The 26154-nt window shown below is 37.6% G+C and overlaps 1 protein-coding gene across 2 annotated transcripts in view; it reads right to left on the bottom strand.

Moving 5' to 3' along the window:
• Positions 1-1093: 1093 nt before the first annotated feature.
• zzz3 (zinc finger, ZZ-type containing 3) overlaps positions 1094-26154 on the bottom strand; it is a 31783-nt gene continuing 6722 nt past the window's right edge. The window contains exons 1-12 of one of the 2 annotated variants that reach the window (XM_015027996.1): positions 21060-21834; positions 19530-21023; positions 14088-14226; positions 13619-13766; positions 13427-13539; positions 11705-11776; positions 9375-9476; positions 9042-9137; positions 6751-6900; positions 4339-4473; positions 2902-3002; positions 1094-1448 (exon numbers count right to left, since the gene is read on the bottom strand). In XM_015027996.1, the coding sequence (XP_014883482.1) occupies positions 1304-1448; positions 2902-3002; positions 4339-4473; positions 6751-6900; positions 9042-9137; positions 9375-9476; positions 11705-11776; positions 13427-13539; positions 13619-13766; positions 14088-14226; positions 19530-21023; positions 21060-21769 (3405 nt within the window). In that variant the 5' untranslated portion in view covers positions 21770-21834 and the 3' untranslated portion in view covers positions 1094-1303. Of the gene's footprint in view, positions 1449-2901; positions 3003-4338; positions 4474-6750; positions 6901-9041; positions 9138-9374; positions 9477-11704; positions 11777-13426; positions 13540-13618; positions 13767-14087; positions 14227-19529; positions 21835-26154 lie in introns of those variants that run through there. The other variant, XM_015027997.1, reaches the window with a different exon arrangement.

Genomic DNA, 26154 nt, shown 5'->3' with positions numbered 1-26154 from the left:
ATTTGAGAAAAGTGTAATGACATGACTCTGGTGGGACTTGAACCCACAACCTTTGAATCACTTCATCATGTGTAGGAGTCCAATGCGCAAATAATAAAATAAAAGCCACAGACAGAAGCATTTTTGACATACTTTTATTTCCACATTTCTCCTCTATCACTTTTTTTTTACATTATTATTAATTTTTTTTTTTACATAAGAACAGACTGTTATACACAGATACTGAAGCAAGGGGAAAGGTGGTGAGGGAAAGAAGACAAAAAACCATACAAAATGGCATCTACTCAAGCACAACAAAATCTATGTATATAAAACTCTGTGGGTTGCAGAGGCACCAACCACTACCTCAATTATTCATGTTTTAAATAGATTAATAAAAATACAATCTTTTTAAATGGACCTTTTAAAGTGGGTGGTGAAATTAAGAGATCTAGAGGTTTAACGATGGGATTCGATAACGGGGCGATGGAGAAAATGTGGTCGGCTTTCAGGGTTTCTCCATCTGCCCGAAGCGCGAGGGGAAGAAAAAAAAGATAAACAAAAAAAAACATCTTTTTTGTCTGTTTTTATTTTTTAATGGCACACAGCAACTAGCGGTGGCTACTTTTCACTTTTCACCATATACTTGAACACTCAACATGATCAACAACGGCACACGATGAGGGAGGAGGAGGCAAAAGAAAAATAAAACCCAGCTTTGTGAGGTTCTCAACATCATTCGCCTGCTTTCAAAGGAAAATAATGAAGTCGCTCTCCGTGTTGTAGTGTTTCCTAGTTAGTTTTAGTGAAGAGAGCAAAAGGAAACGGATGAAGCTGTGTGTGTTTGTGTGTGTTGGGAAACACAGTGAGGTCTGCAGAAATGCTCAAAGTTTTCAACCTTTTTTTCTTTCTCTTTTTTTTTTAAGTATTCTTCTTCATTCTTGGGGAAACCACATGCACACGAAAACAACCCCCAAGTGTCTCCACTGGGTGGCGCTTCGCCAGACCAATCACTCAATTTTCCAGTTTGAAAGCAGCATGGAGGAGAAAACTGGAAACGTCAGGGGAGGAGCTCAGGAATGTCGTGTGCCTTCTCGCTTTTGTTTGTTTGTTGTTTTTTTTAAATACAGTTTCTGAATAACCCGGCTGAGGCGTTGCTGGGCAACCTGCATCAGAGCCGAGGTCTGCTCTAACTCTAACCCCGCCGCCCCGGCTCAGCGGTAATCTTGGGCTTACAGGATGGAGCCATGCACAGAGTGGCCTGCAGGACGTGTGGAGAGAGAGAGAGAGAGACGGCTTGGAGTTAGCGGCGCCTGGGACTCTGTCATCTGTTGGCGGGGAAGTAATTAGGGTCCAGGTAGTTGTAGCCTGCGCTCTGCGGCAGGCAGTAGTCCCTGTCCAGAAAGGTGTCTGGCTGATACACCGCTTCCAGGTGGTGGTCGGGTTTATGGGTCTCCGTCTTGAATAAGCTGGAAGACAAAAGACTATGAATCTAATGCAGCGTTCATACTGAACGGGATTTCAGCTTCTCTTTCACACTGCACTGTCACAAGAATTAAACTAATTTAAGAAAACTGTTCCCCTCCTCGCCTGCTGGGGCGCTGCACCAAGAGCAGCGCCCCAGCAGGAAACATGAAAACCTCTGAAGAAGACCTGAGCTCAACTTCCTTTTTCATAAAATATAAACAAAAATGGAGTAGCACAGAACTGTCACGGTATCAAATTTTACTGGACGATAAATTGTCCCAGAAATTACTGCGATAAACAATATTATTGTTTTGAGACTATTTTTAAATAATATATGATGATGGAATAATAATAAAGCAAGAGCACATTCTCAAAGATGAATAAACTTTATATTGTAATGATCATTTAACACTGAACTGTGAGACATTTTAAACATTTAAAATAAATAAAAGAACAGAAACAAGTCTTTGTAAACAAAACTGTCCTGAAAAAAACAACAACAAAAAAACAGCTATTTGAGAGCAAATCACCAGACTGAAGGTTTTTATCACTCAGTTTTTGTTAGAAAGAGAAAAACAATAAATTATTGAGATCGTTTTAATTTATCATGCGATTAATTGATTTATTGCTTATTGTGACAGGCCTGGTGTGGCATCAGATTTTAGCCTCTTTTGTTTCTGGTAAAAAAGTAAAAAAAACTTTCCAAGTAATTTTGGCTTAATTTCTACTGGAAATATCTTAGTGCACTTGAAATAAAACAGAACTAACTTACTATCTTTGAAGCGGTGGTGCATTTAAAACAAATAATACAAAATATATATTTAAAAAAATAGGTAAAATAAATAACATAAAAACACCAAACAAAAATAAAATAGGTAATATAAATAAAAAAACATATTCCAAAACAATAAAATACCAATTTAATTAACTAGAAAAAAAGTTAAAATTAAATAAAAAATATAAATGCCACAGAATAAATTAATATTGGTATATTTTAAAGTGCACAATATTAAGGCGTTTATACAGCCTGGAGTCACATTTCCATCAGAGTTTTAGGAAAATTAAATGCTAAACTTTAAATAATTAGACTGACAGATTATCATTAAATTCTGTGTAAGAGAACAGAACTTTGCAACTGTTCAACTACTTTTTAAAAAACAAAACCGTTTGATGACTCAAAAATGTTATTCTTTAAATTTAGTTTGTTTATAGCCATTCTTCAAAAACATGGATGTATTTTCTAATCCACTCAGTTTAAGCTTTTCTTGCAACTCTGTAGTTAATCTGATGCACAAAAACGTCACATTTTCTAAACTGTTGACTGTGTGCCGTCTTTTATGACTTTATATTTTTGTGTTTTTATGATGTAAAGCACTTTGAATTGCCCTGCTCCTGAAATGTGCTGTACAAATAAACTTAGTAAACTGAGGTATATTTAGCTGGGAAGGTTCTCACCAGTCTGAGCAGTTGGAGCAGAAATCGACCGAGTTTTCTGGAGGACAGTCCTGACAGTGCCAACGGACCCCCTGGATGGGCTCCATGCTGCACACGTCGCACTGCGCAGCACGAGAAAAACAGAAGCAGAAACATCAAATATTTATCTAATAATAAAGGACCAGTTCTTTAAATTTCCATTTACAGTTCTTGATGTTTGATTCAACAGGATATTTTTAAATGTGCTAATTTGTAAAAGTCTCCCTTCTATGTTTCCTGCTAACAATTCAAATAATTTTGAAAAGCAGCCATTTTCTGTTGTGTTTTGAGTCGAGACTGCTCTGCATATTAGTCCATAATCAGCAGTTTATTAAGCGACTGGCTAAGTAATGAACCAGTTTTCTTCCCAATGCAAATCAAATGCTGTGTATTTGTCGTCGTCTTGTTACTTATCGAGTTAGCTGCTCCTCATTTTGCATTATTTATATCATTCTGCCTTAAAAACTGCACATAGCGCGACATTTTGGAGTTAAACTAAGCTGTAAACATTATAAGAGTTAATTTTATATCAGTTCCAAAGCAAAGGCGTTCAAGAGACCAACATTTGTGATCAAAAGTCACAAATTTACCACAAACAGGTTTGGGTGTTGCATGTTTCCGCTGCATTACTTCACATATGTTTATGAATGAACTACTACTTTTAACTACAGCTGTTGGTAAGATGAATATTCTGCTCTGCTGCAGAATTTATGCTTTAAAATGTCTGATATAAAAACATAATCTGGATTTTTTTTTCTACTGATCTGCATCAAGTGCATATTTTTTGGGAGGTTTTTGACATCTGCCTTAAAAGTTAATTACACTTCTAGAAAAATATGTGCAATTTATTATATATAAGTGGTCGCAAATGTGAGGGAAAAGAACCTCAGAACTGTTCTGGAAAAAACGTGGAAATTTCTGAGTTTCAAAAGTTTAAAATTTTCAACTTACGAAAATTTCTTCTGTTAAAAGTTAATTTAAAAAAAAATATTCAGTTAAAAAAAAATCCACATCTTTTTCTAGAAAATTTCTGAGATTAATCTAAATATTTGTGAAATTTTTCTAAAAAAAAACAAAAAACTTTCAACTTTTGAAGCTCAGAAATGTCAAAAAAAAATTCTAGAAAATTTCTGAGGCTGATCTCAAAATTTCTGAGTTTTTTGGCAGAAATTTACTCCTCTTTTCCCATCTACAATGGCCCCAACACGCCATCATAAATAAGCCTTCAAACATATCAGATTTTACAACCATGTTTTATTCCCCCTAATTTCCAATTTATGCAATTTCTGTAGGTTTATTCCAAAAAATCCTAACAAAACTCACGCAGGTTTGTGTTTAAAATGTGGAAGAGTGTCATGCAGAGCCGGCATGCTGTGCAGCATGCAGCAGGAAGTTGTTGTGTGTGCAGAAATGCGTCACCTTGTAACCCATGTGCTGCACCTCGGCGTTATCCTCCCGAATCTCCTGGAGTTTCTGTTTTTTCAACCTCTTCAGCTGTAAAAGCTCTTTGTACTCTTGTAGGTTCCTCAGCTCCACAGGAACGCTCTCCTCATCCTGAGATTGTTGACGTAAACAGAACAAAAATAAGAGCTGGGTGGAGCCAGAGCTGGCGAAGCACAAGCAAAACATCTCCAGGTGACACAGAAAACCCAAAATGACGGTTTTGTTCTCCTCGTTTTTTCTACAGCAAATATTGATGGCTCTGATTTCTGCTGAACATGAGCAACATAAATGGAGCAGATATTTTTATTGTTGAGGCAGCAGAGCTGCGCCAAGCACAGATTGTCCTTGAGCCAAAGGTGAACAAAGAAAACGTTTACAATGAGACGCTTCGGCCTGAATAAGCATCAGGGAAGTACGAGTTTTGGACAAAAGGTTTTTATTTGGAAATTACAAGACTAAATGAAGGTAATGTATTTATGTTGCACGTTTTCAGGAACAAGGCAGCTCAAATGGCTTGTATCTTTTCCACAATATTATGACAATAAGGTCATATTAGTAGAATAAAGATGTAATATTACCAGAAGAAATTGATAAAAAAAAATTTAACGAGGCTTCAATACAGTTAAGATAAAAATATTCTATCGGTGTCTTAATAATTTGATGCTGATGTGATAAAAGATGATTTCCTTATTTGTAAAACTTTTACCAAAGTATAACTTCACAAGATGATCAACATTTCTCATTTTCCTTTATTATTTTTTATGTACAAGGTCTCATAAAATTACTACTTCATTTTCCTAATATTACGACTTTTTATTGCATCATTTCTACTTTGGTGATATTATGAGTTTATACTTGGACTATAATGACTTATTTTTCATATTAAGACTTTATACTTAAAATTACTACTTTATTCTGGTAATATTATGACTTTACTCTTGTATTACTACAACTTTATTTAGGTAATTATGAGTTTATAATGACCAAAATAGAAGGTAATTATACAACAAAATGTTGTATTTTTTTGGTATTATGACTTTATTCTCATGATATTCTGATTTTTTTTAATGTTATGAGTTTATTTTAATTATATTTTGAGTTTATTCTCGTATTATTTCAACGTCTTTGTTATACAACTATTCTGGTAATATTCTAACTTTATTCTCGTAATATTACAACTTCATTTAGGTCATTATGAGTTTATTCTTGTCTTATTACAACTTTTTTGATATTGTAACTTTATTCTGGTAATATTTTGACTTACTTCTTGTATGACATTTTTCTCTCGCAATTTTTTGACTTTAATGTTTGTTTTTTTTCTTCACCTGGCCCTAATACTCTGTTGTAGACAAAATGCAATCTTTATTATTACTCCTTGCAGATCTCTGCTGCCACCATATCTGCCTTTAATATGAAATAATCCCTTCTTTTAACAGGGAGATGGGAGAAAACCATCTGTGTTACCAGCAGGCCTTGGGGAACCAGTTTTACTTAAAGGTTAGAGCCATCAAAGGGCCAGAGGAAATGTCAGAGCTTTGATAGCATCGAGCATCAGGAGCCGTGTAGTTCAAACAGAGGAGAAACACAGAGCTGGCTCAGCTCCCTGCCCTGATCCCACTTGTTTTCAACAGCAAAAAGAGCCGGGATTGGAGGTAAAATGAGAAAGGACTGAATGTTTCACTGATTGCAATGGCGTCAAAGTGGAGAAAGAATAAGAAAGTGGAAGAAAACTGATGTAATTTCGCTCAGTTTTAAATCGATCTGCAAGAAGAAGAAAGGCTTCAGGGCTCCAAAAGCATGGAAACTGACTTTTTACCCTTTTCTTGGAGATATTTTTTTTAACATTTTAAACAGATATTTTCCCCAAAATAAAATATGTATTTCTTGAGAAAGTAGGAAAGATCAAAGTGTGTTTGTAGATGACATTTAAAGCTATTTAATTAATTTCAATCAAATAATCTTAGAGAATTTTGATTATTTCGGTCACAATTTGATTCAATAACAAATATTGATTTAAATACTAATAAATAGCATACAAGTAATTAACTGGAGTACCCATTAATATTTTATGTATTACTTATTTTTGTTGTTTTTTCTGCCATATGGTGGTATACGCTACGTTACCAGTCTACACACATTTTTAAACTAAAATATCTGAATATAAAACGGTAGCAATAATAACAGGTGTGCTCAAGATGGAGGACAAAAGTTAAAACAAGACACGACTGTATTAAAACTGAAGCGTGTGCACTGTAAAAAACAAAAAAATCTTACCTAGCATTATTTGCTGGTTTCAATGCAAATATAGGCAATAAAACAAAACTAACTTACAAATAACTTTTTAATAATTTAAGTCAATAACTCCTTAAAAAAGTTGTTCTGACTGACCGAATCGTCAGCAGAAGGGTCCTGCACGCTGTGGTAAAACGCCGCGCGCTCGTCCTCGTCCTCCATGTAGACCGGAGGCTCGTAGGAGGTCAGGAAGGTGGACGGCCGGTACAGGTGCTTGTTTAGGTGATGCTGTCTCTTACTGGAGGCCTGCAGGAAAACCAGAGACGGTTACAAACAAAGGGAAGCTTTCTGAGCCTCAGCAAAACTGCAGTGTTTTCCCTTGGACAAGGATCTATAGTGAGAAGTCAAAATGAGGGGATAGTCAAATTAAAACTCCGCATAATCAGCAAGCGGTTTCTGGATGATAAGCAAAGGATTTAATTGAATTTCCCTTTGGTTTAATAAAGTTTTTTTCTTTATTTGAATCTGAAACCAGCTGGCCAAAAGTCCTGAAATTCCACTTGGGTTGCTAGGTAACGGGCAGGGCTTCTCTGGGGTTGCTAGGTAACGTGCTGGGCTTCTCTGGTGTTGCTAGGTAACGATGCAGCCTCAGTTACATTCCAGAAGTTCTTGAGATTTTTTTTTGTCATTTTCAAGATTAACTTAAAGCCAAAAACAGCTGGGTGTTTTTTTTTAAGTAATTAGTTTATAGAAGCAGCAGAAACCCAGATGGAATGTTAATTTTGTATAATATTTCCCTTTAAGCTGAGAAAACAAGCTGTTATACAACAAACAAATCCGGAAATTACAATATTATACAGACCTAACTGAAAGACTGAAAGTAAACCGCTCTATTAAACAAGATTTGGCTTTAATTTCTAATATTTTATTTTACAATTTTATACATAAACATTAGATTTTTTTATTTACAGTCAAATTTAGCTCAGTCAGACTAACACTCTATATTGCCTTTTCCAGTCAAAGACTCAACAAACCAAAGTTTGCATGTTAAATGTTAAAAGTTTATAACTGTATCAAAAGGGGAAAAATGGCTCTGGTATCCAAATACAAAATTTTAAGAAAACCCTTTAATATCTGTAACTTTTAAGCTCAAACTTAAATATTTATATTTAAGTTGTAGAATTTGTGTTCAAGGTAACCAGTGTGTTTACAAAAAGTGAGTAAAGTAGATTCTTGCGACAGATTTAGTTAGCATGCAGGCAAAGGCACTGAGAACACTGCACTATTCCTCTGCATTTCTTTGTTTTACATCAGAAACTGAACATTTTAAATAAACCCAACAAGTTTTCTTTGTTATGGAAAACAAAAAAGCTCATTTACAAGAGTATTTGGGTTTTTAAATCTTATTTTAAAAACAGCCATTTCAAGGGAATTTCCTCTTTAAACTGGTCCATATTCCCCTTTATGTGACAAATAGGCCCATCATCATAGTATGAGAGACATCCCATATCATGATGCTTACACCACTGTGCTTCACAGAGTTCTGGGGCTTGAATTCATTGTTTGTGGGTTGAAAATGTTGCTTTCGTCTGTGCAGAAAACGTCACTCCATTCCTAAGGATGCACTGAAATAAAGTTACCTGGTATTTATATTATAGTTTATGGCAGATCACCAATATTGACCTAATCTGGTTATTTAGTTGTGAGCACAACAACAAGTGGAAAACGGATTATCTTGGATTAGCTGCTGTATTTCCTCAGATTAATTCAAAGTTGGACCTCCAGGGATTTTCCTCCACAGCAGATTGAACCGATTATAAATTAACTATCAAAAAACGCCCTTCAAAGATCAAGAGGGTTTCCATTCAAATAAATGTAATAATTAGAGGCCTCCTCTCTATATGCCTGTGTTTATTGCATGACTTACTTTAAAAATGTGGGGAAATGTTTTGAAAAAATGTGCTTAAAATGACCACAACACAGGAAAAAGTCCAAAATAAAGAGAAATCACAGACTGAGAACATCTTTCTTGTGTGAAAAAAGTTAAATGCTGGACAAACATGTTTATTATCTCATACTCAGATTAGTTTGCTTTGCTTTTCCAATTTACAGACATAATTGTAAGTTAGGATTAGTGTGTCAGATAATAAAATAGTTTCATTTGATCTTTTGGACACAGATTGATCAAGTTTTTGTGATCTTGTTCCCAAAAACATAAAAATTGCGCCCTGAACTGAGAAGGATTCAGTCTTCCCGCGTTGTTATAACATTTATAGCAAATGAAGACAGCAAAAATGTGCTTACTTAGATAAAAAGAGGACACAAGTTAAAATAAGATGAAAAAAAGGAAGAGTTGGGCTCCCAGCCAGTACAACTGAATACATTTCTTAGCTTTTATTTGAGTATTGGTGTTACGTCGTATAGTTTGACCGATGAGTGGCAGTTACCTTTTTAGTGTACATGCAGAGGTTGGGGGTTCTTCCAGGCACAGGGATACCAGCTTTTGTCAGTTTGATGAAATACTTTTGAACCCTGCTGGCAACCTGCGATGTTTCAGGAGGAAAACCGATTCATTAATCACTTCCAGCAGAGGAACAGCTGCTTGAAACAACCGAGTTCAAACACCTGCAGCAGCTTCGCCTATTAGCAAGTTTCACCCTCGGACTTGTTTTCCATTAGAAAAGCAAAGATAAAAAACACAAATGCTGCCAGTAGTCAGGCAGTTAATAGCAGTTTTACAATTATGTTGATGTTTTTCTGCTTTCTAACGTGGGTGTCACCTGTTTGGCCGTTCGATTGCCGAGCTCATCAGCGATCTTCTGCCACCTTTTGGACTCCACCTCTTCAGGCGGGAACTTAACAAGCAGCTGCTCCAGTTTTTTCTATGAAAACAAAACGTTCAGATAAATCTGGAGCTGGGAACATTTAGGCACTTGGCAAATTGATTCGATTACAATTCAGAAAGAGAAGGTGCGACTCCAAATCGATTGCTGATGTAGCATTGACACACATGTCCTCATCTTTTTTTGCACCTCTAGCTTTGTGGTTTAAGATCAGCTTTTTTATTTCCAGTTGAAAGCTGTAACATAGCACCTCTTGTTTCAAAAGATTTTCTTCCAGCTTCACACATCATGCATAAAGCATGAATCTTTTCCAAGTGATTTATGTTAATGGGGTTATTTGGGTCAGAATTATGAATGTTCACATCTTGATGCAATGAAAATTATGATTTTTTTTTTCTCCCACCCTCAGATAAAACTGTACAATAATCTTTTAAAACATTATAGTCACCAGGAAAATAGAAGGTTTTATGGATCAAGATATAATAGAAACTTGATCTGGTTTGTGTTGTATTTGCAAAGTTATTTAAATCTAACCAGAGATTTTATTTAACAAAGGTTAAAACAAAATGGGGGAAAATTAATCTAACGTTTTTTTTCTTGTTTTCCTGGGGACTTTTGTCGTACTCTGTGGTTTTGTTGTTCAGTTTGATTCTTTTAAGTGAATTTTTATTGTCCAGACTGATTACCATGTGCAGGTTTTTGTCCAATTACATTCCAGCTATGAAGCGAGGGTGGAAAGCAAAAATCCTATAAGAAGTGTAGGCGGCAGCTCCTGCTGTGCATAGAAATAATTTAAAGAGCTATAAAAAGGTTCCCACCGTGTGAAAGCACTTAACATGTTTGGGTGGTGCCTGTTCTGCGCAGCTAGACTTAGATTTTACTCCTCCATCATGACAACACGTCTTTCTGCCTTTATTCTGTCCAGACAAAGTAAGAGCAGCTGGAAAATATTCTGCATTTTTCTGTTGGTTTAATGGATCAGGGTTTGTTTTTGGGTTAAGTTCTGTCTTATAATAAAAAAGCCAAATATACCAAAAAATATGCATGCAAAAGTAGCAACAGCTTTTGAACTTCTTTATGCTTTTTTTTCCACATTATAACCACAGGCTTCAAAGCACTTCATAAGGATTTTATGTGATGGACCAAAGCACAGCATAATTATAAAAAAGGGCATGATTTTAAAATGTTCGTATTAAAATCTATTTTAACTAAAACGTTAAAAGTCACCAGGAAAATAGTAACTTTAAATAGTAACTAACCTAATTAATCTATCAATTATTCTGATGATTAATTGGATTAAAATAAGGTCACATTCTGCAGATTTTTTTTAATTTAAGCCTTTTTAAACAATAATAGAAATGCATGAAAAGAATAAACAAATAATTTAATTACTTTTTCAAATAAGAAAAACAGTATTGCCTAAAATGCAATAACATCCCTTTCCTTTAGTGAACGTTTGATTATTTGTAGCAAAAGATTCATCTGCAGGTAAAATAATACTTCCAACATCAACATGTGAAAAGTCAAGGCAATTCTGCTTGACTGAACATCAATGTATGGCTGATCTGCTAATGATTTTATCCAACTGATTAAAAAAAAGTAGATTTATGTCACTTATAACAAGTTATGTCATAAGTGGAACAATCTCCCAGTGGAACTAGTATCTTTTTATATATATTCAAGAATTATTAACTTAAAACAAACTCCTATTTCTTGCTGGAAAGTTACTTGAAAGTTGGTTTTGTCCTTTTTTTAATGCACTACAATATTTGCTTTTTGCAGAGAAGTAATAATATTAATTACACTGAGTCCCCCTCAGTGTAATTAATATTACACAAATCATGTTAAGGTAAGTGATGTTCCTGCTCAAATTAAATTTTTAAACACGATATACAAAGAAAAATACAAAAAATCTGTAAAATAAAAATATTTTAGGAAATTGCATCTGACCTAAAACAAGAAAAATTTAGTCTGATTTAACTTCAGACAGAGAGAAAAAAGATGTGTGAATCTTTTTATTAGGTGAATGAAAATATCTGGTTTCAAATGTAAATAGCGCTTTTATTACAAACCTAACCAAGCACTTTCAAGGATTTTTATACAAAACTCAAGCACTTTCCAAGCCTTGAAAACACCTGCATGGATCTCAAAAACCCGTACGAACCCAATATTCTAGGAGGCGCTAAATGTAAACAGATAGCTGAGCGAATGCCAAGAAAAGTGAAATCAATACAAGTACAAATTTGTGTTGAACTCCTGCTACCAACCTGCTCCTCCACCGTCCACAGCTGGTTAAACGTGTCAGGCTTATTTGGGTGGCAAATCCTCCCCCTGATCATCTGCCAACAACACACAGTGACAGGCATGTTAAGAGACTGACAAGACAAAAATAAAGCACATCGCCGCCGACATCTTGAAAGGATCTCAACATGCAAACTGCCAGGCAACATGAATCCTTCAGCTTGACAGAGAAAGGCTGGCTGTCAGACGTGGCTTGAGACGTGTCGCTGGGAGTGAGCGGAAAAAAAGCAGCAGCTCCTTTTGACTGACAAACAAAATCCTTTCACTATGCAGAGAATGTCGGCTGGGAGAAAGCAAATGTGTCGGCACAAAGTAAACAAGAAGAGCAGCAGGCATAACTGAGGGTTGTTAGCTCAGAGCAGGAAGCTCTGCACCTTTCTAATCCAAACAATCAAATTAAAACATAAAACCTGGCTGCTGGCGCGATTGTGGGAGAGTGAATACACAGACACACGGAAGAAGGACAGAAGAGGCTCGTTTCCATAGATACTTTGTAATTTTTAAACACTTAACTCAGCAAAGCAGTAAGACTGAAAGGGAAGTTTGAGGAGGTGCAAAAAGGTGAAAACCAGCTGATCTGTGAGACAACAAGTGGGAGACGAGTGACTCATCAGCCAGAGTCAGGAACTGCTGCCGCTGCGTCTGTGCTAATGATGAGCATACAGCAGCGGATGGAGGAGTTCGACATTAACAACTCCATTAATGAATATTCCTGATTCATTCAGAGTCTCAGAGCTTACAGTGATTTGTGTTTATTTTAAAATATAAACTACTGAGATTTTATGAGCAGACGTTTTTACAGTGCTCAGGGTTTAAATGCAAAACATGGAAGGATAAATGAGGGAAAGTAGGAGAGAGGGAAGGAATGAAGGACACTATGAAGGAAAAAAGACCCAAGCAGCGTGTTAAATGAGAAACAGAGAGATTACAAGAAAGAAAGGAATGGAAGTAAAGAAGGAAAGAAAGGAAGGAAACAAGAATATAAAAAAGAAAGGAAGAAATAATGACAGACACAAATAATCCAAAAGGGAAAAACATGAGTAAGGAATGATACAAGAAAGAGAGAAGGAAAGAAAGAAAGAGAGGAAGAAAGAAAAGAAGAGAGAAAGAAAAATTCAAAGTAAGACAGGATGAGAAAATAGAAAAGGATGAAAGACAAGAAAGGACAAAAGAAATAACAAATGAAAGAAAGTTCAAAGAAAGAAAAGGTTATAAAAAGAAAGAACAAAGGAGAGAAAGACTGAAAGAAAGAAATGATCAAAGCAAAAAGAAAGGTAAAGGAGAAAAGGAAGAATGAAAGAAAAGACGAAAGAACCAATGAAAAGAAAGAAAAAGAAAAGCGATTAAAGGACAAAAAGAATGAAAGAAAGAGCAGAAAAACAAAATGTACAAGGAAGAAAGAAAGAAAGGTGGTAAACAAGGAAAGGAAGAACAAAAAAGTGATGGAGGACAAGGACAGAAAGAAAAAAATAAAAACAGAAGAAAGAAAAGACAAGGAGGAGGAAGAACAGAAGCAGAGAAGCTCCATTGAGACGACAAAGTTGGGAATAAAATCTCAATATTTTGCTGTTCTCTTATTTTGTTTTTCCGTACTTATCCGGACAGAAGGTAGTAAACAAGGTAGGAAACACGGAGGCTGATATCTCTGACATCAGCCTCCGTGTTTCCCAGACTGTGGGAATCTGTACCTGTGTTTGCCTGCCGTTCTCAGGGGCGTCGCTGGTGGGAAGAGAGGAGTACATGGCTGACGATTCACCTTCCTTCTTGGGTTCAACAGGACTTTTTGGTCTAAGAGGCAAACCTGTAGCAAACAAAAAGAATCAAATCGACGTCCATGTCTACAAATATGAAAATTAGATAAATTCTAACTTCAGACTTGCCTTTATCAAAGATTAACTTCAGCTGCCGGGTTTTCCGTTTCTTGTCGCAGAACTCTCTCTCGAACTCCCCCAGACCGGAGGTGTACTGTTCCCAGGCGATGTCCGGGAGCTGGACGACCCGCTGGGGACATGGCAGACCCAGATTCGCCTGAGAGTCAGACAGAAAACCACAAATTAAATTAAACAATTAAAGTAGGGCTGAAGAGACTAATCAGATTAACGACGATAAATTTAAATAATTGTCAACTAATTCAGTAATCGATTAATCGTTAACCGAAGTAGAGAGACTCAGAAACAGTTTCAGACGAGAAATTAAGACAAAACTGGACATAAAATATATACATTTCATATTTAAGATAAAAAAAACACATTTGTCTGTAAATATGTTCTACGCAGAACATATTTACTGGGCAACATATTTGTGGTTCCTGGTGCATCAGTGCGGCAGAGGGCTCTGTGTTTTGTTCACCTGTTTCTGCAGCTGCTCCACAAAGCTGATGGGTTCAGACAGAGCCTCCCTCTGCTGACGTGCCAACGTCTCCAGGTCCAGAATGGCCTGAGCTCGCTGCGCCTCCAGGACTACGATGGTCTGTAGCAGCCTCTGATAACTGGAGGAGAGGGAAACAAGGTTAGACCGGAGAGGAATGTCAGGACTGATTACATTATTTAACCGGAGGTCTGCAACGCAGCAGTGCATCAACACAGAACCTTGAAGATGTTTCAAATGCAGCCATTTTCCACTTATCTACAAGGAATATATGGGATGTCAATGTTAAATTCTCTGTCTAGATGCTGCTTCTGTAAACTGCGTACAAATTAAAGTTCAAAAACTTCAACAATTGCACAGTCGCTCTTGCCGTCAGAACTGCATGTTTGACCTTTCTCCTCACAGCCTCTGGAGTAACTGAACCACTGCAAACCGAAGCATCACAGACTGAGCCTGGCGCCGATCCAAAGGCTTCCTACTGTACGAAGCTATAAGCTAATGTAGGAGATCAAATGGCCAGAGGGCATCAACCTCACTGAACACAACCAATCAGTGCAAAAGGAGCAAGCAGGCTAAAGTACAGCAACCTTCATGTGCTGGAGAGAAGGCCCGTCATGACAGCAAATGTTACTGGATGATAAACTTTATCTCAATAAACGATAACATTGTTGTTCTGAGACTATTTTCAAGTAATGGTAATAATGGCATAACAATGCAAGAACACACAATCAAAGGTCAATAAACTTTAAATTATAACAAACATTTAACACTGGAACTGGAAGACATTTTAAATATTTAAAATAAACAACAAATAAAATGAATTATCCTTGTTGAGACCAAAACACCAGACTGAAGATGTTCATCATCCAGTTTTTGGTAGAAGGAGAGAGAAGAGTGGCTACTGGAGAGTAATTCTGAATAAAAGTAAACAACAGGAAGAATGCAAACTTGTTTTGCTGAGTGCATGATATCTCTGCACTGCCTAAGCACAAAATCTTACCAAGTATTTCTTCAGATATGCTTCATAATTACGTACATTTTTAATTTCCACTCAGTGAATTATTCATGCTTAGACACTGGACAAAAACACAAAATCTTAAAAGGTATTTTTAGTCTAGTTTCTAATGCAGATATCATAGTACACATGAAATGAGACAAAACTAGCTTACAAGTAACTTTTCTGAAAGATACAGGAGCTTATTTTCAGGTGATATGTCCCCAAAACTGATAAAAAGTTATAGTGAAATGATCTGCCAGTGAAACTAGTACTTTTTTGGTCAATTTTAAGGAATTACTGACTTAAAATAAGCTCTTATTTCTTACTGGAAAGTTACTTGTGATTTAGTTTTGTCTTATTTCAAGAATACTTAGATATTTGCAGTAGAAAGTAGACCAAAAATACTAGATAAGATGTTGTGTTTCTGCAGTGTGTTAAGCTGTTTTGGGAAAAGCAGGAGGACTTGGCTGTGCTTTCCAGCTCTCTGGAGTCCGTCCAAACGTCCAGGGATAAGTCTGGTGTTTTATTGCCACCTACTGGGTCTGTGGTCTGACAACAAACAAGGCCACATGATGAAAAACAGGCCTGGACGTGAATGTTTCCATTTTAATGTTTAATCACCGATTTGAAGAGAGCAAATGATGGCAAAGCGGATATAAATATGGGATGTTCTGTCAGTGAACAAATTACAATCTGTGATATTTCTGTTTAATCAGCAGCTCTGAAAATGCCACATCATGCCTGCACAAAAGTGACTCCAGGCCGCATCGATCCGAGCTTTAAAAATCCTCCTCGCTCAGCAAAGGCAAACATCACCACGACACTAAAGCGTGATCAAATTACCAAGCAATACGAGAGCACTGAAATCCTGTAACTGCTTTTAAAATCTCCAACATTTACTAGTGTAGACGACAAAACGGACCTCATAAATCAGAGCAGTTAGCCATCAAAATGTGGGGCCTGAACGGCAGCGTAAACATCTCACCCTGTATGACAACTAATAAAAAACTGACAGCAATACCAACAAATGCATCCCAAAATATTAAACTCTGCTTCCTGAGAGGTAAGATAACAGAAACAATCAACAAAGTCAATTTAAAATGCAATTTCTGAGGCCTTGTTATTCAATTTGCACAATCAAGAGAATGAAAATAAAAGGTTTGAACGTTAAAAACAGACGTCAGGCTAAAAATGAAAGTTCACATCTCACAAGCAGTTATTTACAAAATAACTATAAACACTGAATTATGTGACATGATGGCACTGTGAAGTTACTGGCATACTAAAGCTGCAAATCTGTCTGTTTAATCTATTTTTCCCCTTTAAGTATCAAACTTGGTTTTGTTTCCTTAAGTCAAATATTATCTGGAAAGGTGTCAGATTTAGAGAGCAGAACTGAAGAAGGATTTGAAAGTCTAATATTTTCTCTTACATATTTCTTGTTTTAGTTTTTTTGTCACATTTACATGTTTCACATCATCAAACAAATGTTAATATTGGATGAAGATAACCCTAATAAATCCAAAAAGCTGTTTTCTAACGATGATTTCACTTATCAATGAAAAAAGCTGCAACCTGGCCTTGAGGGAAGAAGTAATTCTCTCCCTTGTTAAATCATGAATTAACTGCAGCAAACCCTGGCCCCAATTATTACCCGAGCTGCAGTTATAATAAATAACTTAAAAAGAATATCATTGGTGGCTGAAAGACTTCACAAAGCAACACATCATCCAAAAAAACAGTAAGAAAAGTCAACATCTGTCAGTTTGGTTTGGAAAGGGTTACAAGGACATTCCTAACACTCTGGAAAGCCAGCAGAAAAAAATACCCAACTGGAGAAAACACGCAGCGGGGGTGAAGCTTCCCAGGAGACGCCGACCAACCAAAATTACTCCAAGATGAAGTCGATGTTTCAGTCAGGAGTTCACAAAACAACTCAGAGTAACATCTAAATCTCTGCCTCAGTTCAGCTAACGATTCAAGAATCAGAAAGAAAGAGCGGGAAAAATGAGCTCCGTGTGGCTAAAACCTCCTGGAGGATGATGACCAGCAAGATCATCAAGACTAAAGCGAACATTATTTGGAATGTGAGCATCTGGTTACATTTGACCAGAAATTTGAAGCAGACCATCATACTGACGGTCATTAATGGTGGTGCTAATGTGAAGGTCTGGGGCTGGACGACTTGTTATAAATGATGGGGTTGGGACTGAAAATCCTGCAGAGCGTCCAGCCATCAGTACAGGACAACGATCCAAAGAACAGTAGCAAGGCCTTGTGAATAACTAAAAAAAATTAAAATTTTGGGGGCGGTTTAGCTAAAGTCTTGATTTCAGATACTCAACACCTCCAACGTGGCTGAACTGACACGTTTCTGAAGACTGGGATGAAATTAATCAGTGATCATTGCCAGCATTCGCTAACTATGGAGGCCAAGTTTGGGTAGAACAACCAAACTATCTCCGAGGATAGACTCCTATAGTGCCAGGTAGATTTCGGCAGCATTTTTACTGAGCTCATCATTTGAAAACTGCTTTTTGTATTTACTCAATTATTTTTTACCTGGTGTCAAAATTAGTTTGATGATCTGAAACGCCTTTTCACGCCACCAGAGAAAACTCCGTATTGGGGAAAACTTTTGGACGTGTTATGAATAATGACCTCAAAACAAGACTTCGCTATACTTCAGTACCTTGAATTTAGGCGTTCAGTATTACGACTGTAAAGCTGGTTACCGTATTTCTATTGTGATGCATTCATAGTCAGTAGTGTATATTAATTGATTCTGGTTTTGATAAACACACCTGAAATAGATTTTAAAATCACCAAGATGCTGAAGAAAAGCAACAAAATTTAAGACCACATTTTACCAGTGGGATAATAAATTAATTTGATGCGTAGAAGATTTATTTAATGAGAATATTTTTCCCGCGTTTTTGCAATTCCAAACCAAATTTACTTTGGAAAGTAAAGATTTCTTCAGACAACTATTTAAATGTTTAAATTCTTCCCTAATCGGTCCCCTAGCTCTATAAGACAGTGTTTAATTTAAAAGACATTTAAAAGACTGAGCTCCATAACTTGGAGGACTCAACAGCTACATTAGACAATCTGAAAAGGGCCAAGCAGAAGATCTAGGAGTGAACAGACAACCAATGGCTGAAATCCCCAAAATATATTCATTCTACTTCTGTATGAATCTGCAGTTTAGTATTTTTTTAAAGATTGTATTTATCCAAACTGGAGCTGTTAAAGATGTTTTTTTCTGTCGATCCATCTTGTGTTATCAGATCCAATCTGGGCTTTATTTGGAGACACTACACGACTCTCCACACTCCAGACTGTAAGGTCTGTTTTGTGACTTTGATGCCACTACTGCATAGGAAACCTGTGCTCACTCTGCATTAATGAAGGACATAAAATTGTGAAAGAGAAAATAATTTTTAAAGGTGAAATCTGAACTTTTTTTTTATTCAAATTGGGAATATTTTATAGAATATCTTGGTGAAGATGTATAAATAATCTACAAAGTGTTCTGGAGATGTATGATGTCCTCTCATGTAGACTGTTCTGTTGCCTTTAAGTTTCTCTTGTTTTTCTATTCAAATAACTTCAATAAAGAGAAGTGTTTTGGGAAAAGAAGAGTGAAAGTGTGAACAAAGAGCCAAGTTTGAACCTGGAACCAACACCCCCGTCACTGGGTGACCCAGTCGCATTCTGACATCACTACACTACACTGACCTCTAAACTGCATTAACATGCTTTAATTTACTTACTATCAACGGTGCCACCTTGCTTTGCATTAATATAGCTGCAAAGTTATTTGATCTTTCACTGATCCATAAAAATAAAATATGGTGTTGGAGGAAAATAGTGTAGATTGACTGGCATCTGTTTTTCCCCCTTTTGCCCACCATCGAGTAGAGCTATTACTCTTTTCTTCTCCTCCTGTAATAATAATAATAATAATAATAATAATAAGCACACGAACAGCCATAACTGTGTTCATTCACTAATGGACTGATGTGTCTGTTGGCTTTGCCTGATGCAACTTTGCTGCAGCAACATATTGGGCGATTTGGCATCTTCAATCCAAAGTAAAAGGAATTACTGTAATATTGATCTGTGTGCCAAGCTTTACGTCCACAAGTGACAGATTTTACTATTTATAATCTCGGCTTAATGGACAAGATTTTAAAGCTCAGTAAAAAAACAAAAGGAGTGAGGAAAATGTAGGGAAGTTGTAACTGATCGCAATATTCAACAATTGAGTGATTTTCAGTTCTATTAACTACACATTAAACTAAAACCACACACTGTATTTTATGCATATTTACCACATGTAACATCTAAACATGACTGTTTTTGCTTTATGTAATAAGGTCAAACAAGAGCTAAAGTACTATGATCCAATATCCCTCACATACTCTTTGTTGTGTTTAAGAGCCAGGTGGTCTGACTCAAAGTAATACACGTCTGGCTCCTCCTCTTCCTCCTCCTCCTCCTCTTCAACGGTCTCGCTATGTGTTAGCTCCTTGCCATTTTCTGTCTCCTTGTCCTCCATAAAGTCACTGTCCTTCTCACCTGCTCTACAACTAGGATTCACAGAACTTGGCTCCTCACTGGAGAGGCCAACTGAGTCTGAGCAAGAAGGTTCCTCTAACATTGGACAGTCGTCCTCCACCTCCCCTTCTTCCCTAAAGGGACCATTGTCTGTCACAGGAGAGCTGGGTTTGGCGGGAGATGCTTTCCCACCAGACACAACTCTCCTAGGTGAAGTCCGCAGGGTATATCTGTGTTCGTTGAGCTCTGTGAAAGAAGGGGTCGTGCTGGACATTGAAGGGTTGCACTCTGGCTCTGTGGGGGATTGGGGTGTTGTGGGTGTGGGCGTAGTTTCTCCTGAGTTGCTGTTGTTGACTGAACTACAGTTTACGTTCGCAGTAGAGGACGAAGTGGAGGCAGCAGGTTCCTGTACTGGTGATGGTGACCGGCCGTTTGTATCGCCCTCACTCACAGTCACCTGCTCCTCGTGAGCCAGACCCAAGGGGTCACCCACCACATCGACTTCCACCTCCTCCACCTCCTGCTCTTTGGCCACTATCAACTCAGGAACAGGATCTTCTACAGCACCCATAAATGTTAGTGCAGATGAGGCTGGTGATTCTCCTGAGCCAAAGACCTCCATTTGCCCAGGTACAGAGTTTTTAAAAGGCACAGAGGAGTCAGGGGATGAGGGAACCTCCATTTGACTGCCATTTAGCAGAGAAGGGAAGCTGGTGGCAGAGGTGGGGGTTGCACTGGGATGTTCAGTGACTGTGCTAGTTTCCTCTGCATCAGTTTCTCTGAGTCCATTAGAGGCCTTATGGGAATTTTGTGGCAAAACTGGCCCATCACAATCCATGCAATGATCTTCTTTCACCTGTCGCCCAATTACCTCACCTTCCTGCTCACTGAGGATAGAGGAGGCAGGTGGTGCATTACAAGAGTTGTGGCTGGGTAAGTCTTCACAAATTAAGTCCTTGCAAGGCTCTGAGACAGAAACTTGACTTTGGGGATTCAGAAACCCTTGGTCCTCTTCATGTCCCAGAAACTCTCCAGCGAGAGAGCACTGCTTGGCCCTTTTGATTGGAGGCGAGGTATTCCGCCACCCTTTCCCTGTGTCACAGTTCTCGGACTTCTCTTGGTTAAGGTCTTTTTCCAAACGTGACATGCCCCGCTTCCTAGAGACGGTCGAATGATCCTCATCACCTGCAGGAATACTGGAGTCAGCTATGTTTCTCTGCAACATGTCCAGTTGCTGACTATCTTGCAAGGAGGTTTCCTGTGGTTTTGTGTCATGTTTAGCAGCATGCTTTGACTCCGGCTCAAAGTCTTGATCAAGTTCCTCACCAGTGTCCTGCTTGTTGTCTTGTTTATTGTCATTCGACTCCTGCCTCGACTCCTTGACGGCGTCCTGCCTCGACTCCTTGACGGCGTCCTGCTCCGACTCCTTGACGGCGTCCTGCTCCGACTCCTTGACGGCGTCCTGCTTCGACTCCTTGACGGCGTCCTGCTTCGTCTCTTTAATGGAGTTCTTACTTGTATCCTGCTTGGAGTCTTGCTTAGAGTCCTTGCTATTATTCTGTTTTGATTCTTGTGTAGAATCCTTATTTGTATCCTTCTTGGACTCTTTACTATTATTCTGCTTTGTCTCTTGTGTTGAGTCCTTACTTGTATCCTGCTTTGATTCTTGCTTGGAGTCCTTCCTATTGTCCTGCTTTGACTCTTGCTTGGAGTTCTTACTAGTATCTTGCTTGGTCTCTTGCTTTGAGACCTTACTGGTATCAGGCTTTGACTCTTGCTTGGAAACCTTATTGGCATGCTGACTTGACTCTTGTTTGGAGTCTTTACTGGAATCCTGCTTTGACTCTTGTTTGGAGTCCTTACTGGTATCATGCTTTGACTCTTTTCTGGTATCATGCTTGGACTCCTGCCTGTTGTCCTTATTGGTATCCTGCTTGGACTCCTGCTTCTTTTTGGGGGAGCGTGCCCTAGGTTGGGGAGATACTGAGGTCTCCTCTGGCTGGGCGATGCTGCGGTTTCTGAGGGTTCGACCACAAAACTTCTCATCCAATCCATTGAGCCCCACTGATGACCTTGTGACACGCGAAGAACGGGACGCGGCCATACTACGGCGGGTGCCTACAGTCTCCTCATCCTGGTGCACTCTCCTCTGCAGCAGAATGTGGGCATCTGAAAGACACAAACCAATGCATTATAGTCATAAGTAAGAGGTACTGGTAATAAAACACTGCAACCTTTCTTGTCTCTGTAAAGTCTGTCTCACAAAGCACTATATATGTTGTAATTGTGCAGCTTTGCCTAGTAGAGTGTTTATTTTAAGCCTCAAATGTGAGCTTTACAATCTGCTTCTGTTTTAATACAAGTAGTTCTTGAGTTGCCAAGCAGTATTGAGAGAGTCCACTAACAATAATATCTTAAGAAAACAGGTGCGTAAGTAGTGAAGAATTCTTGCGCACTTTTATTTTGCTTAATTAAGCACATTCTATGCACCATGTAGAAAAAGAAATATTTACAAAGTGACAGAAATTACAAAGTGTGAAAATGCCAAGTCTGGCAGTGGTAGAACAAGTGCACCATATTCAGGCCATATGCCTCATGTCTTCCCATTCCGTCTCTGCCGTCCTTTCCGTCAAGCTACTGTTGAATAAAGGCCACTAGTGCTATACAAAAAGCTTTACAAAGAAAAAAATTAGTGAGCTGCTACTGTAGAACAATAAATGTTTTTAGTTGCAGTATGTGTTTTGTCCAGGACAGCGACCTGATGAGTTCCAGGAAAAACTTGGAACTCATCAAAATGTAGACAGAACAATAGAGGCATTGGTATAAAAAGTAATGGAGCCTAGATAGGATAAACTCCTATCTAGGAGAATGTCTCGAAAATTTCGAGACATTCATGGAAAGTCCAGTGTAGTTTGAGTGAACAAATTGATGCAGGTCAGAAAACTGGATTGGTTGAGATTTAAGCACACCAATTTAAGTAGATCTCTATAAATAACATTGTAACTATCTAAATGTTGGGAATTTTGGGTTTGTTTGATGAAGAAGTAGAAGATGCACTAATAAACTCTTCCTATAGGACAGTGGTTCCCAAACTTTTTCTTCTGCGCCCCCCCCAGTGGTTTCCAAATATTTTCTGCGCCCCCCCTATGAATTACAACAAATGGTTGTCTGGTTGAAACGACGCGTGTGAGGTGGGGGGCATCGACTTTTTGGGGGGCAAAATGAATGTACGTAGCTGAAAATAGACACCAACATCGGTAGCCTACAAGGTACTTGTTAGGCTTAAGGTTCTGTGTTGATTAGCTAGTCATCTTTTAGCTAACATTACCTGCAGCTTTACTCACCTCAGTCGGTTAGTTTGGAGGGAAAAACTATGAAAAGTTCTTTGCGTTTTGCTGGTTTGCTGCCGTGATTCTAACACAAACCTACGTAGCTCCGCCCAGCAGCAGCAGGTCTCCTTCACAGGTGGAAACCCAGCGCGAGCGTCGTAGCGCTCATGTTAAAGGCGGCTCGGAAAAACAGGTTACAACATGTTAACAAGGGATTAAACAGTTTTAACTGCTGATAAAAGACACAAATATGGGAAGTGTGGAAGCCTCTACTGTATCAAATTGACATAGGAATAACGGAGTTGGCCATTCTAAGGTAAAAACCCAGCGCATACAGTGTTCATGTTTTTTTTGGGTTTTTTTATCCAGACGGCTTCCCGCGCCCCCCCTGCAATGACACGGCGCCCCCCCCGTAGGGGGCGCGCCCCACAGTTTGGGAACCTCTGCTATAGGAAGAGAAAAATCCTGAACAAAAATGTAATTTCGTTGTTACATTTTGTCACCAATCCAATTCCCAATAAATTGGGGCCCAACATGGGCCCTTATCCACGACCCTAATAATGAAGAATTTCATGCTCTACCAACTGAGCTAACCAGGGACAGCCAAGGACAAATGTTTTTCACTCATTACTGTTACTAATGAAACTAATACTCCCGTCACTCCTAATAAGGAGGATGTCAGATGATAATGATGTGATTCTGCTTATAACATTACACCCAAATTGTTACAAACACAGCCATTATAAAAACAACAAATGTCTCGCCTGCTTTGATATCCACAACAATTGCAGTCCTTGTTGGCGTCCTGCAATTGTCAGTGGACTACTGCTTTGATGCATGTTGAGTAAAACTTTTATTGAAGTTTTATTCAACAAACCTTTATAAATTAAGCATAGCCCCAAAAGGTATTAAAACAGGAGAATGTGTGGAAAGTATGTGTTAGTAATGTGCAAATGACATCCAAAACTTAGAAAAATACTAGCTCTTTAATTACAGCGCCTAGCTAATTACAAGATACACGTACAACTGTCAGGATTAGTGAAGCTTTAGTGAAATTTAAAACCACACTTGGGCAGAATCAAACATTTGACAATTTGACAACACGTACTGACATTGGCAGTTTGCCTTCTATTTTCCCAATGGTGGGAAACTAAACGATATTTTCCAAACCAAGTCAATAAAAATCCTTTTTAGAATTCAGAAGTAAAATTCATAATGTGGCTCTCAAAAAATAAAATAAAATTCCCACCTTTTCCTCAAAAGGATAATTATACAATGACCCTAGAATTAAATAAGCATAACAACTGAAACCACAGGAATATTATACAATGATTAAATCCTAAATGTACAAAATATAAGTACATAAAAACAAATTTTTAATTTTTAGTAATTTTCTTATCTCTAAAATCATTGCTTTGACTCAGCCATATTAAGTAAGAAACCTCTAAGTGGTCAAAGGCATTTATCTCATCCTTTATTATGATAAAGAATTTAAATTTTGCTGTAAGAATAATAAATTCCAAATAACCATGCCTGAACACTTAAAGCTTTGTCATGATTGTTACCTAAACTATTTTCACCACTGTTGGCTGTATCGGAGCATGAATGAATAATTCATTTCAAAATATAATTAAATGCCGTTCATGTGCGGAGCTTGGTGATAAAAATCACACTTCTTTATGAAACGGGTCTCCAGAAGAAACCCGTGTTAAGGTGCTTTTTGAGCAGAATTTTTTTTTTACTGTGCAGAATTTATGTATTTATTTTTTACACCACTGTACATTTAAAAAAAGGTGGGAGACCAAGATCAGATCTTTTAGTCTGAATTCAAGTTCTGCAGAGAAACCTGGTTCTGGCAAAGCTTGATAACTGATGCAATAAATATTTGCTAATTAGTATCATGCTTTCAGACTCTCTTCACCTGAAATTTAATTATTGACACTTAGATGTTAAATGCAGCACAAAACTACCTTATTTCAATGCTGAATACTGAAGGTTTTAACCAAATATGTTTAATAAAATCTTGTTGTAGAGCTGGAAATCTTAAATTTAATCAGTTTCCAGGTGCTGAATAGACTTACTACTCATTATCTGAGCTCTATATTCTCTACAAACCCAAAAATACATTAATACAGTTTACTTATTTTATTTATCACAAGTCATTACAGCTACAGTTATTACAGAACATACTGCTTGTTTTCCAAATATTGTGCAGCCCCAGTCATATGCAATATTTTCATCCAGTTCAGTAGACTAATACCTGGCAACCAACCCGCCTCAAAGCTTCCTTTCATTGGTCACCTCCTGTTTCTTTCAGGGAGATAAAAACATGGTAGCAGATATATATATTCATTCCCACACACCCTGCTGAGATTACTGCTTATCTTGTGTAATATAGACTTGGTTTATAAGTAGACTGATATATCTGTCAGGAACGCCAAACTATGATTCCTTCGTACTCAGACGAGATAACACTGCAGACTTTGGTTGGCCATAAGGCTGTTGATCTCTGCTGCCAGAGGAGCCAAACAGCTTCAATCTTTACATAACCTTTTAGAGTACCCAAAAATAAAAAAATAAAAAAAAGCAATGTACACAAAGCATGACAATGAATTTTCCGACACAATTCAAGTAAAAGCAGAGCCCTTGAATGGTCACTCCCATTCCTGCTATAATATCCTGCTGGGAACAATATATGGGTGTGAAAGCCAAGAAACTGCTTCATAATGTGAACAGGAACACAAATTAACATGCAAGTGCGTCTAAGAATAGTTGTGAATTCCCTTCTTGTGTTTTTTAAATAAGACAGAGCCAGCGTCTAGCGTTAAAATATCAAACTAAAAGCTCAAAAGGAAGATTGGGGGAAACACAGAGACACAACATGGAAGCTTTCATGATGAAATGATCAAAATATCCGACTTTACAATTAAAAGGCTTTGAAGTACTCATCTAAGCCAAACTGTACAATACATACACAAACAGAAAGTCTTGCATTATTATGCAGGATGAAATCTGTAATCAAGTTAGCTTTGTGCATGCAAATGTGTAATTAATTAGAGAGATGTTTTATATATATATATATATATATATATATATATATATATATATATATAAAAAAAACCCCTCTCTCTCTTTATCCACATCTCTTTTTTCTCACATA

Source organism: Poecilia latipinna, unplaced genomic scaffold (assembly GCF_001443285.1).
Source record: "Poecilia latipinna isolate Pla-1442-1.1 unplaced genomic scaffold, P_latipinna-1.0 Scaffold112, whole genome shotgun sequence".
Lineage (NCBI taxonomy): Eukaryota > Metazoa > Chordata > Actinopteri > Cyprinodontiformes > Poeciliidae > Poecilia > Poecilia latipinna.
This window is presented reverse-complemented; position numbering and strand designations above follow the sequence as displayed.